We start from the raw sequence: 12,235 nt of genomic DNA, 5'->3' as shown, positions 1-12,235 counted from the left end.
TTTGCAGGGACAGACTCTTGAGATCTCCAATCCAATGGAAATGGACGAGCGATCAGTGACATTTGATTTGATTTGGGGGTGGGTATGTGGCTGGCAGGGAAAGCCACCACTCCACTGCAAGGGGAGAGGAGGGACAACACAGAAGGGGGGAGAGACTGGACACTGGACACACTCCCTAGACGGTACCCCCAACGATCAGCGATCAGTGGATCCGAGTGTGGGTGAATGAGTACGGTACTGTACAGAAGTGTATGGTGAAAATACCACTAGTCCCGTTTGGGGCATAGTGTATGCATCCGATCGGTCGTAATACCGAAATCTTTCGGTCGTCCCGGTGCGCTGCAGTCATGTCGAGCGACGCCTAAACGTCATGGGGGCCTTTGCTTTTAAGAACCCACATCCTTCCGGTCTTTGACTTGAATTCCCTTGATTATTATACACCCATTACTCATACTCACCTCAACTTAACTCACAACAACTCACCTCAACATATTACTCACCCACTCACCTCATATAACATCTGGTAAGCCCATCATCCATCAGAACCAAACTCTTCCCCATTCCAGACCATTTCTGATTTAAGGTTCAACCTCGTCCCAGAACCTTTCCATCACATCCTCGACGTTTCCAGACTCTTCACCCCCAGCGAACCAGATTCCTCAGCACGGCCACAAACTCTTGCCTGCTCCCAAGGATCTCTCGGATCTTGACCCGTCGGAATTCCTCTCTATAAAAAGCTCGCCTCCCCAGGTGGCGAACTCGATCTCCCTCCACCACTGCTGACGTCCCCATACGTGAGATAACATAATGCTTATGTACCCACGTAAGGGTCTCATCACCGATCCATACTCCCAAGAAGACATCATCATACAAGACGATCAGTACCCGCCAGAGCTACTCGACGATTCTGTGCAGTACCAACAGTCCTGCTTGCAACCACCTTTCCAATATCAACCTCAGTTCGCCTCTCCGCCTTCTTCCGCGCCTTCTTCACCCACCTTCTCTTCTCCGACCTTCTCCATCCCATACCCCCCCCCACCAACACCGATAGCCAGTCTTTCGGGGCTGCTTCGATGACCCCGGCTTCTTCCTATAACCCATCCTTTGAGATTCAGGGTCCCAACTCGCCTGCTCACCAATACTACAACCCCACCACCAACCCATCCCAATACTCGCAATACTATACGCCCATGTTGGCCCAACAGCCTATCGCTGCCGGCAACCAAGGTTGGGACAGCAACCTGCAGCTGTTGAGCCCTGCGCGAATTCCTTTCCCGCAAAAGCAGTCGCCCAGCCAGTCCGTTTCGCCTAACCACCACGCTCACCGACGATCCAACAGCTCGTCCAAGCCGCTGCCGACTCCCGTGCAGACCCCCATTCAGAACTCATTTCTGGCAGCCCCCTTCCAGAACTACGACCCATCAACCCATGATGGTAGTGCGCTGGAGGCTGAGTCTGCGATGAGAAAGGCGATTCTGGAACAGCAACAAAAGCACCAGCAATCACCACCACAGCAGCAGCAACAGAGCGAGTACTCCCACTCGCTGGCTCCCTCAGTTTCGACTGTGAGTCACAACTCTCCGGTGACTCCTCAGACGAGCCTGGAAGACCTCGACGAGTCGAAGATGACCAATGGTGAGACCCGATTTCCTGATTTTAACCGGTGGATGGACGAGTACTTACAGATCAACGAAATTCCAGAATATGCCAACAACAGTGCTATGTCTATTGGAATTCCCAAGCTTGATCGAACCATCTCCGATATCTATCAGGACGAGCTTTACAACCCCGCCATTATGGCCGCTCCGATGGGTCAGAATATGATGACTCCCCGCAACACCATCGCCGATCGACTCCAGGCTGCCAACCAGGGCCACATGTCTGCCCGCTCCAGATCTCCCGTGATGAACATGAACATGAACATGAATATGAACATGAACATGAAGCGCGAGCGATCCCCCTTCCGCCAGAACTCGCCTTTTGCCGGTGACATGAACTCCGCCCCTCTTCAGCCGCAAATGACCACCAGCGTTCCCATGAGCATGGCCCCCTCCTCCCAACCTATTGATCTCAAGACCATGTCCCCCAAGGATGCGGTCCTGGACTTCAACGAGGGAGAGGATGCTGCAATGGCTCCTCTGTTCCCCCCTCAGCAGGCCGACTTCAACTTGGGAGACGCTCTTGGTCTGCGACGCGACAGTGGATCGATGCGCTCTGCCCAGCCGATGACTACGATGGAAGCTTTCCCTAGCCAATACGCGACTGTCTCGCAGCCTCCGTTTACATTTGCCCCGCAGATTCAACGCCCGCAGCAGAACCTTTTGCAGCAGGCGCCCGAGTATTCGGCCTCGATGCCGGGGATGCCTCGTGTGGAATCAACTGGCAGCGACATGACCCCGCAGGCGCAGGCCAAGCTCCCAGGCTCGGATCGAATCAGTCGTCCTAGTAACACCACTTCGGATGCGGGTACATACACCTGCACCTATCATGGATGCAGCCTCCGATTCGAGTCTCCATCGAAGCTCCAGCGACACAAACGTGAGGCACACCGTCAGACCACACCGGGCGGCCACTTGATTACCCGCGACACCTCACTACGCAACTCTCAGGCCGGGCCCCACAAGTGTGAGCGGGTGAACCCATCTACTGGCAAGCCTTGCAATTCAATTTTCTCCCGACCTTACGATTTGACCCGCCATGAGGATACGATTCACAATGCGCGCAAACTCAAGGTCCGGTGCCACTTGTGTACCGAGGAGAAAACCTTCAGTCGCAATGATGCCCTGACGCGGCACATGCGAGTGGTCCATCCTGAGGTGGACTGGCCTGGCAAGCAGCGTCGCCGGGGCAGGGACTGAGCAAGCCCCCAAACTCACACCACATAACTTCAGAGGATCATCACCATGACGGTAAACCTTCTTCTGGAGTGTGCAGTGTTGCTCAATGACATCATGTCCACCCAAATCGAGAATGGCCCCACATCGGTCCCAGATCATCGGTGCCTTCTTCCGTTTCGGGATTCGCGGACCCCCCCGGGATGGCGGCCTTATGGCCTGAACACCCCCATCCACTGACGTCAGAACCCCCGTCGTCGAGTTGGAGCTTCCTTTCGCCTGACGTCGATTATACGTCGACGATCGTTCCCGCAACCGCATGACGCAGCCCCCCCTACCTCCCCTACTTACCCTGACGTGTGCGGGTGATCTTGGCACTATTGATTCCATGTTTGATCCTGGGACATTTTTTATGATCCATTCAAAAAAGGGACAGCAAAAAAAAGCAATGTATCTGTGTGTTACGGGGCTGTCTTGAGTGTTTTTCTCGCTTGCGGTTTTTTCATGTCTGTTACGACCTTTCATTGTCATGCTGTATTATTATTATTCATTTTGCGACTTGCGACCGATCTTTTTGTACGATTTACGCGATGATGTCTCTTTGCATTGGCTGGTACCTTTTTCTTGCCGCGGTGTTCTATATGGCTATGGCTTCAGTACAGTATGTTTTTGGCTGTATAATATGGAAAACTGTATATTATGGGAACGATGGATTGTTTTATATCCATAGAGTTGAAAAAATACCTACAACATCTCTTCATGATCTTGATCTTTCTTTTCATTGTAAACTTCAACTCCTGTAGCTTGTCACTTGTAGCTCCTCCCCTCCTCCTGCAGCCTTGCCCTACACTACCATACCCCCCCTGTCCATACTAACCCCAGTTTCACCCCCTCCCATCATGAAACAGCCCACCATTCTCCACCAGGAGCATGGATCCTTCGTACATATGTACATAGATGAGAAACCTACCAACTTAAGCAATCCCAACACCTGCATACGAAAGCCCCCACCCTAACCGCCCGCGGAACAACGGGCGCAAAAGCCACAAACTAAAAAGAAAAGGACAATCACCAGTATCTCACTGGCCGGCACACACCCGACATCCCCGTAACTACTGCAAGTGCATGTCTCCTCGCAGGATCGACTACCGGAGGCCCCAAAAAGAAGAAAGAGAAGAAATTTTCGAACCCCTGCTAGGTCATGCAGCCATCCATCTCATCCCGCATATGTAGATATGTACGAATCCAATCCCATCCAACGATAGCGCTGGACGTCGGCAGGAATGGGGTGGAGGGAAGCGGGCCCATTGCCAAAATTAAGATACTACATACTACGAGTAGGGTATGTACTAGTACTCTCCATATCCCTACTTGTATGGAGCAGATGAGGGGCAGATGAGATGAGATGGGGCAGTTGGCGTTTCTCGGGTCTCCGAATTCAGTAATTGGAATGGGGATGGTACTCATTTTCCCATTCGAATCATCCGATAAGGTGAAACGCACCGCGGCTATTATATCCAGATCCCTAAGCTGAGTAGTAGATGGGGCCGACGGGGGTAGAAGGGCTCCACTGCCGCTCGTTAGTGGGCTTATGTACCACTTCCTTAAGTGGGACATTTAAATAGTGGATTGACATACGAAGTACTAACTGACTACTGTAACTCTACAGGTAGTGTAGTCTCCGTCGATAGACTGCACTCACTCGACTCAGAGCAGAGTGGAGAAAATTGGATTGGATTAGGACCCTCCCTATCTCTCTCTCTACAGTCCCCGCTTTCCCGCTTGCTCCACTTCCTTTTATGCCGATCGCTGGTTTATCCCTGGGCTGAGTGCGAGTGTGATAACCTATCGGGGAGCACGACTCAGGGTACTCCGTAACCTCCTGTAGGTAGGGGTTCACTTCCTTCCCTTCCCCCCCCTCCTCCTGGAGGCTTGCTGACGCAATCTATCTGGGGTGCGGATCGGCGATTTGCTGGATGTTGCAATTGAATTTTATTAGTACTTTTTTAATTTTTTTTTTCAAGGGCTTTGGTCATTTTCCCGGGCCCCTTGTCCCCTTCACCCGGTGTGAAATGATAGGGTGGGAATCGTTGCAGTTATTGAGTCTATTATATCACCAGGTCACTAAGGTATCATCCCATCCATTGAGGGTGGGTGTAGGGGGAGAGGACGATGATCTCTCCATGCTCTGCGGAGAAGGGTGTACGCGGAATGTGGAGACTCAGCCCATGTCATGCTCGTGATATTTGAGATCAGAAGGTACAAGCTGACAAGTAATGTTGAGGGTAAAATGCGATAGGATGGGTTTGGGAGGATGCTTCGTGGGTGGACGTGGTGGAGGTGGATTATAGTGGGGAATCAATCATAAATTCCATCTTGGCCGTTCGGGTTGCTCTCCAGTACTTTAGTCGTATATGTACATAGTATGTACATATGGAGTATGTACTTTTTCTCGCTCTCGCTCCCGGTCCCTTTCAGCTCCAATTGGGTTTCTAGTGCGAGTCATCATTGAAAACTTGTAAAACTAGCTTTTTTTTTAACCTTTTTTTGGCCCTTTTCTTTTCACGGTGTGGGCGTGTCAACTGTTCATGTGGTGGAGTCTTGGGCGTGTGTCTGCGGTGTACGAGTATACATTGACTCCACAGTGGAGTTTGTGGCTTGCTTTGGACATTTGGGCATTTGGACATTTGGGGGTTCGCATTGTTGACTGTATTCCGTTGGTACGGCGTGTCCGTTATCGATAGCGGAAAAATGGGGCCCCTTTCGTATTTCGTGGTATGTGGCGGTGCTCCCCCGTGTGCTCATGACTCAGCATTTATTTTTCAGACACGGAATACGCTATTGTCTGTTTTGGGTTTAGTGGCTGTTACATGGTGTGGAGCTTTTTGTTCGAGAAGTGACTTGCGTGGCTGGCATGTGGCATGAAGCATGTGGAATGTGTTGCGCAAGTGTGTCACTTGTAACAGCCATTTTTTCTATTTATAGATGAAAACGGATGGGTGTTGTTATTTATCTTTTTCGTGTGTGGTTGATGAGTCTTGTCCTTTTCGAGGAGGCGTTGAGATGTAAGATGTGGGAGATCGTCGATATGGACACATCGTGGGGGTCCGTTTACTAATAAATCCAAGACAATATGCGTATGCGGCTGAGGTATATACTTAGAATTTTATCCGGCCAAGTGAGACAAGGTTTTAAGTTGCTAGGGTCGCTGGTGTAAGATTCTGTTTTTGATGACTAGACAAATTATACAGATTCTACGGACGTAATGGAGTTGGCGGTTTGAATTGTATTTACAGAGCTTACCATCTTCCACAAGACAACTACGGCATCGCTGTCTTTGTTGAATAGCAGCTATATTTAGAGATATTTGAGTTGCTATGGCTCAGTGAATAATATTGAGTTATGTACACTTCGATACTAGACCTATGGTTGTTATGCGAATACACCATATAGAAGTTCATATGTCCACCTCATGAATCAAAAAGATTATGAAATATGCAATCACGATCGCCTTTCATCATGATTGTTTCTCATATTGACATATCTTTGATAGCCGATGATGTGAACAATTCGGTTGCAAGGCTCTTTTCGCATTCTCGAATGAATTCAGGGCCTCCCTGATGAGTCGGTTTGCACGGTAGCTGCCCGAGTAGTGAGCACCTTAGCAATGGAGCATATAATCACGCCATGGCTGCTTTCCAAGGTCCAACTCGCCCCCTCCACGATATCAATTCTCGGCGCCATCATGTTAGAGAATCATCCCGATGGTGTTTGCTGCTTATTTTGGATCTCCGACCTCGCGGTATAAATCTGCGAGACCGGAGAAGAGAACTATTTGCCGGCCTGGGCTAACTCGGTAGTCTTGGTCGGCCAGCGTGGAGGATAGCTTTTTAAAATATGGCAGGTGTGAGGATGCTCAGATGCTCACAGAGATCAACGTACGGCGTAGCATACGAAGCAAAGGAAACAGTAGCTGTTCGACGAAAGTAATAGCTTGAGGAGAAGAAGGAGGAAGCTGAGATAGAACTAAGTACATGTAGGCGTGGATGCCTAAGTTGATGCCATCTACGTCAGGCATCCGCGAATGGTAACAACCCCAGTTCGTTACAGCAGGGCCTCATCCAGGCGACTTTGATCCCTGATAAGGTGACCTAGAAGCACATCGCGGTCGCTCAAAACCGTCCTCTCCATCTGGACGGGGCTTCTAGAATAAAAATACATGGTGATCGGCCGCAACGAGTTCAATATCAAATACGTTTTTAGATAAAAATTTCTAACAAAAACAAAACATACAACAGCAGGGATTCGCATGTGGTCACCCACCATACTACTAACCTGCCGGCGTGTGGCTTAAGTACGGCTGAGCGGACGGGAAGCCCTGTTCTCCACACCCTATGGTCGTATGTACTAAATTGTTCTATGATAATTACTATATAGAATGCAGAAAAATATATTAACAGCAAATCTAGGTAAATACAGTAATGAGAGGGTTCAAGAGTGTATAAAATATTTTGATGGTTGGAATAATTACTAGGGAAATTTAGACTAGTCACCCTCTGCGGCTAGGCTTGTGTTAGTGCCTTTGATTTTTTTGGAGTTCAAAACATCTAAGGCTTGAATATAACTAGTAGTTCTAAGTTTTGACACAATATAAAGTTCCAAGGTTGTCAAGCATAACCATAATCCATGGATGGGACTTTTGAGATAGTCTCTGGGGCCAAAGATTGGCACTCATTATGGCCTGAATACCTGGTCACTAGCAAGTGATCTATATCTGAAATTAATTCGCCTTCAACTGATAGTCAGAATCCGATTGACTGAAAATAAGTCGATCTGCTCAAGTGGATTATCTCAACACGCTTCCCTTGACAACAAAATCGTCCAGCAACTCCCAAAGGAAGCGCACCTTTCCTTGCATCATCATCCAATCTTGAACATTATGGGTTTTTTTTCAAGATTCTCGATAATTACCAAGACTTCTTGAGCGCATGGCAATATTGAGACGGTCGGAGTTGAAGCCCGAAATCAGGTGGTTCCCACTAGGCTTTGTCAGGAGAAGAAATACTATTGGGAATTCTTGACCTTGCGCAGAGTCCACAGTGAGGATCTCTTTATAAGAAAGCGGCTGCCCTTGGTGGGTATCTTTGACCATATCCGTGCGCGGTACGGAGTAATGACCATCATGTCTGCAGGAAGCGAATTCACCGCCAATAAAAAAAATATTATTAGTTGTTGGTTTGAAAAGTTTTAAAGGAGAGATTGAGAGGCGGCCCTCAAAGTTTAGTGTTCGAACTCTGATTTTAACTAACAGAGACAAGCATAGCCCAAGAGCCATCAACTCTGCAGCTATAAGTACAATCTAATCAACGACCTGCTAAGGGCTGTTCTTCATCTGCGCAATTATAATGATTCTAGCACATTTTGGATTTATTCTTCTTTGCGGCAATATCTAGTACATACGACCATAGGGTGTGGAGAACAGGGCTTCCCGTCCGCTCAGCCGTACTTAAGCCACACGCCGGCAGGTTAGTAGTATGGTGGGTGACCACATGCGAATCCCTGCTGTTGTATGTCCGCATTCACTCATTTTTTTGGATTCGTTGGGCTTAGTGCCCTTGTCGCTTTACCCTTCAGTCTGTTCCGCCCTTCCCCTGAACGCCCTGAAGACCCCTCGGTTAAACTTGCCGTGCATTTTATCACCATACATACCCCTCACTGCCTTGCTGCCAGCACGACCGCATGGTCGGGTTTTGGACCTGATATCGTAAGACGCAGTGAAGCTCTCGTAGGCAGCACCAGATGAATAGGTAATAAATAGTGTGGGTTTTCTTCTTTACTTCTTTCCTATTGCCTCCTTCGCTGATTATTATGGATTACTACACCCTGCAAGCGCTAGAACCGACCTGTCATGTTGTATTTTTACTCTACTTATAGATAGTATCTGAAATATTTCACCCTAGATCATCATCATCAAGGTTCTCTCTTCTTTCTCCACGTATCTCTGTTAGATTGGTATCAATTTTGTTACAATACTTTGTTCTAATAGATTCCGTCACTGCTTTAAGCAGGTATTATAGACTTTTATTTGAGGGCTTGCTTTGCCTTTAGGTCAATATTAAGCAACTAGGTTTTTCTATTTTAGCAAATTTACAGAAGTGGCTAATGTATAAGAAACATTTAAGCTTTATCATTTGCCAATACTCTACTAGGCAGGCCTGTATTGAATTATGAGTGGTTAGGTTTTGATCTGACCTATGGATTCTCGAGTAAAAGAAAGATCTGCCAGAGAAGCACTGGCCCTACTTGAGTCTTTTAGTTTCTATATGTTACACCTGGAAGTCTGCGAGATCCTTACTATCCTTGGCTTAGATATGGATGGTAAAGTGTAAAGCTGTTGGTAAGAAGCTCTATAGGGACTTAAGATGGATATTGTACTAGGATAATGGTTCTTAGTTCTGATTGATCAACCTACTATACTGACTTACTGATAAAATTGGCTTTTCTGCTAGTATTTAAGAATTACAGGTAAGAAGTGATGGATATTTGTAGATAATTTGTGGGTAGTATTTTCTTCTATATACGTAAGGGACTAATTATAAAGTTGATTAAATAGAATATGCGGCCTAGATATAGTAGTGTTTATAGAGTTCTATGAGTTTAATAAATTTAAAATGGACTAATGAGAACGATGAAGTCTCTAGTTGGCAGTATGATGGTAGACAGATAGTATTTTAAATGTCAGTGCCTGAATTATTGAGTCTGATTATATAATAGTATGAGCTAATAGTTATACTTTATACTGGATCTGATTATGAGAAGTTATGACAGGTTATCTGATTGATGGCAGTGGCGTGGGAGTTTACCCCTACTAATTTAAGGCCATTTTGCCCTTCTTCCTTCTCTGTACAGTTAGGAAATTGTATTTAATGTATATTAGTATTCATGACGTAGACAATGTTAGAAATCAGAAGATTCAGACTCTATCTTATGGAGTCTCTTCAAAGGATTTCCTGGGGACGTAGAGCCGGACCGCTTTGAAGACGATGTAATGGCACTACTTTTCTGACGGAATTTGACAATCTTCTGATAGCCCCCTGATGAGGCAGCCTGGAGAGTATTGACAAAGAGCCTGCCCTGCTCATTGATACCTGCTCCCTGGTCTAGGAGTAGTTTGACAATCTCCTAATGACCTCCTATTAAAGCAGCCTGGAGAGCATTGCTATAGATACCATTTAGTATATTAACATCTGCTCCCTGATCTAGGAGTAATTTGAAAATCTCCTAATAGCCTCTTAATGAGGCAGCCTGGAGAGCATTACTAAAGAAGCTGCCCTGTATATTAATATTAGCTCCCTGGTCTAGGAGTAGTTTGACAGTCTCCTGATGGCCTCCTATTGAAGCAGCCTGGAGAGTATTACCATAATCACTACTCTATGCATTAATGTCTGCTCTATGGTCTAGGAGTAGTTTAATAATCTTCTGATAGCCCCCTCTTGAAGCAGCCTAGAGAGTACTGCTATAAACACCTCTCTGCGTATTAATATCTGCTCTCTGGTCTAGAAGTAGTTTAATAATCTTCTGATAGCCTCCTGATGAAGCAGCCTAAAGAGCATCACCGAAAAAGCTACCCTGTGTATTGATATCTGCTCCCTGTTCTAGGAGTAGTTTAACAATCTTCTGATAGCCTTTTGATATAGAAGCCTGGAGAGCATTGCCAAAGTGACCACCCTGTGTATTGATGTCTGCTCCCTAGTTTAGGAGTAGTTTGATAATCTTCTGATAGCCTCCTATTGAAGCAGCCTAGAGAAAATTGCCAAAGTGACCACTCTGTGTATTGATGTCTGCTCCTTGGTTTAGAAGTAGTTTAATAATTTCCTGATAACCTCTTGATGAGGCAGCCTGGAGAGCATTGCTAAAGTAGCCGCCCTGCGTATTGACATCTGCTCCCTTGCTAATAATATCTTGCGCAGGCGCTATAAGTCTAATGAAGTAAGTATAGTAGAGCTCAGATCCCTGAGGGGGACTAGGATTATTGCTCTAGCTCCTATCAGGCTGATATAGACGAGCCTATTGTTGAAATTCCTTTTCTAGGAACCTGACTGTTATTTGTGCTATATCTTCGTATTCCTGAGCTAGTACAGCATGCTCTGTCTATATTTCTGCTGTATATCTTGCTATTGGAAAATTATCCTTTATCCTGCTGCTTGTATAATTAATATCTGTAAGATAGGTAAGGTATATCTTTGTGATAGAAATACTGGCAGCTATAGTTTTAAAATGCTCTTTACTCAGCAGATACTCTTTGACAGAAAATTAGGCAATATGTAGCTCTTTATCGGTAGTATAGATAACTGTTACTAGGCTAGGACAGTAATCCAAAACATTAGTCTTGCAGAATAGTTGACGCTTAATATTAATCCCTTGTGAATCGTTTTTAATCTGCGTCGCTATTACTTCTTTAGCCTCGGCTAGCTTAAGAGATATCTTAGAATATACTAGGAATTGTAAAAGGCGTATCGTATCCTTCTTGATATCCGCCGGTATACTTGTAACCATACGCTGGTACGTCCTATTTAGGTTCTGTAGCAACGATATAAGTACCTTCTCTATAGCTGCTTTATGATAATATTGTGCTAGGCTGTTTAATTAACAGAAAGCCTACCTGAACCTAAGTAAGGAGTTAGTACTACCCGTATAATAATCAAAGAAGCAATATCTTACATCCTATCCGCCCTATCCCTAACTTTACTTTGGATCCTTTTAAGAAGATTATGAGATAAGGACTTATTCGTAAAGTTACGCCGTTGAGTAAGTTGTGCTGTAACCTAAGATCGGATATTAGAGTTGACTGTCTGCTTATTAAAGGGCAGACAGTTTTGCTTTTCTATCAGAGGAGGAATACGTTACTGAAACTCAGACTTAGGTCGACTGGTATAAAGTAGCTAGACTTAGTCCAGCTCTGGTCTAGACACTATGTCCTCGATCTATAGAAGAACCTTACTCCTTGTCGTTGATTCATCTAATACGTCCAGGACAACAAATACCGTCTTCTAGGCTGCGAGCATCTTAAAAACAGTATCTGACAGCTCCTTTGTTGCACATTGATTAACGCCATTCTGGTGTGCTTTAAACAGAGAATCAAGGTGAAAGGCAGAGCTAATTCCGCCTTGATAAAGTTGGAAAGCAAGTGACCGTAGTATACTATCTAAGGTCTGCTTTGTAGTGTTGCTGAAGTTAAAGAAGAAGCTGAGAATAAGGGCGTTACTTCTGTTTGTGATATGATCAAGCACCGTAACACTGAGAACAGTTTTGCTACACCTAGCAAGCCCATAGAGCCATATATGTTAAAGCGACCCTAAGTGCCATAATTGGAAGACAGAATTTTCTAAAAGCTATGTACC

General features: G+C 45.9%; 3 protein-coding genes across 3 annotated transcripts; 1 reads left to right on the top strand and 2 right to left on the bottom strand.

The window, feature by feature from the left end:
- Positions 1-807: 807 nt before the first annotated feature.
- Positions 808-2,858, top strand: N7509_007349 (stress-regulated transcription factor RPN4; the record flags this gene model as incomplete). The annotated part of the gene is given in 2 exon segments (XM_056631986.1): positions 808-881; positions 893-2,858. 2 exon segments carry the CDS (start codon positions 808-810, stop codon positions 2,856-2,858), a joined length of 2,040 nt encoding a protein of 679 aa, XP_056487537.1.
- A 6,933-nt stretch (positions 2,859-9,791) lies between these two features.
- N7509_007348 (uncharacterized protein) lies at positions 9,792-10,273 on the bottom strand (the record flags this gene model as incomplete). Its single annotated transcript, XM_056631985.1, is given in 4 exon segments — positions 9,792-9,994; positions 10,025-10,093; positions 10,154-10,238; positions 10,253-10,273. The coding sequence occupies 4 exon segments, from the start codon at positions 10,271-10,273 to the stop codon at positions 9,792-9,794; spliced, it is 378 nt and encodes a 125-aa protein (XP_056487536.1).
- Positions 10,274-10,436: 163 nt separating this feature from the next.
- Positions 10,437-11,853, bottom strand: N7509_007347 (Pfs NACHT and ankyrin domain protein; the record flags this gene model as incomplete). The annotated part of the gene is made up of 7 exons (XM_056631984.1): positions 10,437-10,576; positions 10,658-10,847; positions 10,935-10,985; positions 11,193-11,472; positions 11,556-11,659; positions 11,737-11,805; positions 11,836-11,853. 7 exons carry the CDS (start codon positions 11,851-11,853, stop codon positions 10,437-10,439), a joined length of 852 nt encoding a protein of 283 aa, XP_056487535.1.
- Between the last annotated feature and the right edge of the window lie 382 nt (positions 11,854-12,235).

The sequence above is a fragment of the Penicillium cosmopolitanum genome (genome assembly GCF_028827165.1).
Source record: "Penicillium cosmopolitanum strain IBT 29677 chromosome Unknown utg000008l:1.0-4398992.0:1.0-4402845.0, whole genome shotgun sequence".
In the NCBI taxonomy this organism is placed as follows: Eukaryota; Fungi; Ascomycota; class Eurotiomycetes; order Eurotiales; family Aspergillaceae; genus Penicillium; species Penicillium cosmopolitanum.
The sequence above is the reverse complement of the archived record's forward strand: the minus strand, read 5'-3'. Positions and strand labels throughout refer to the sequence as shown.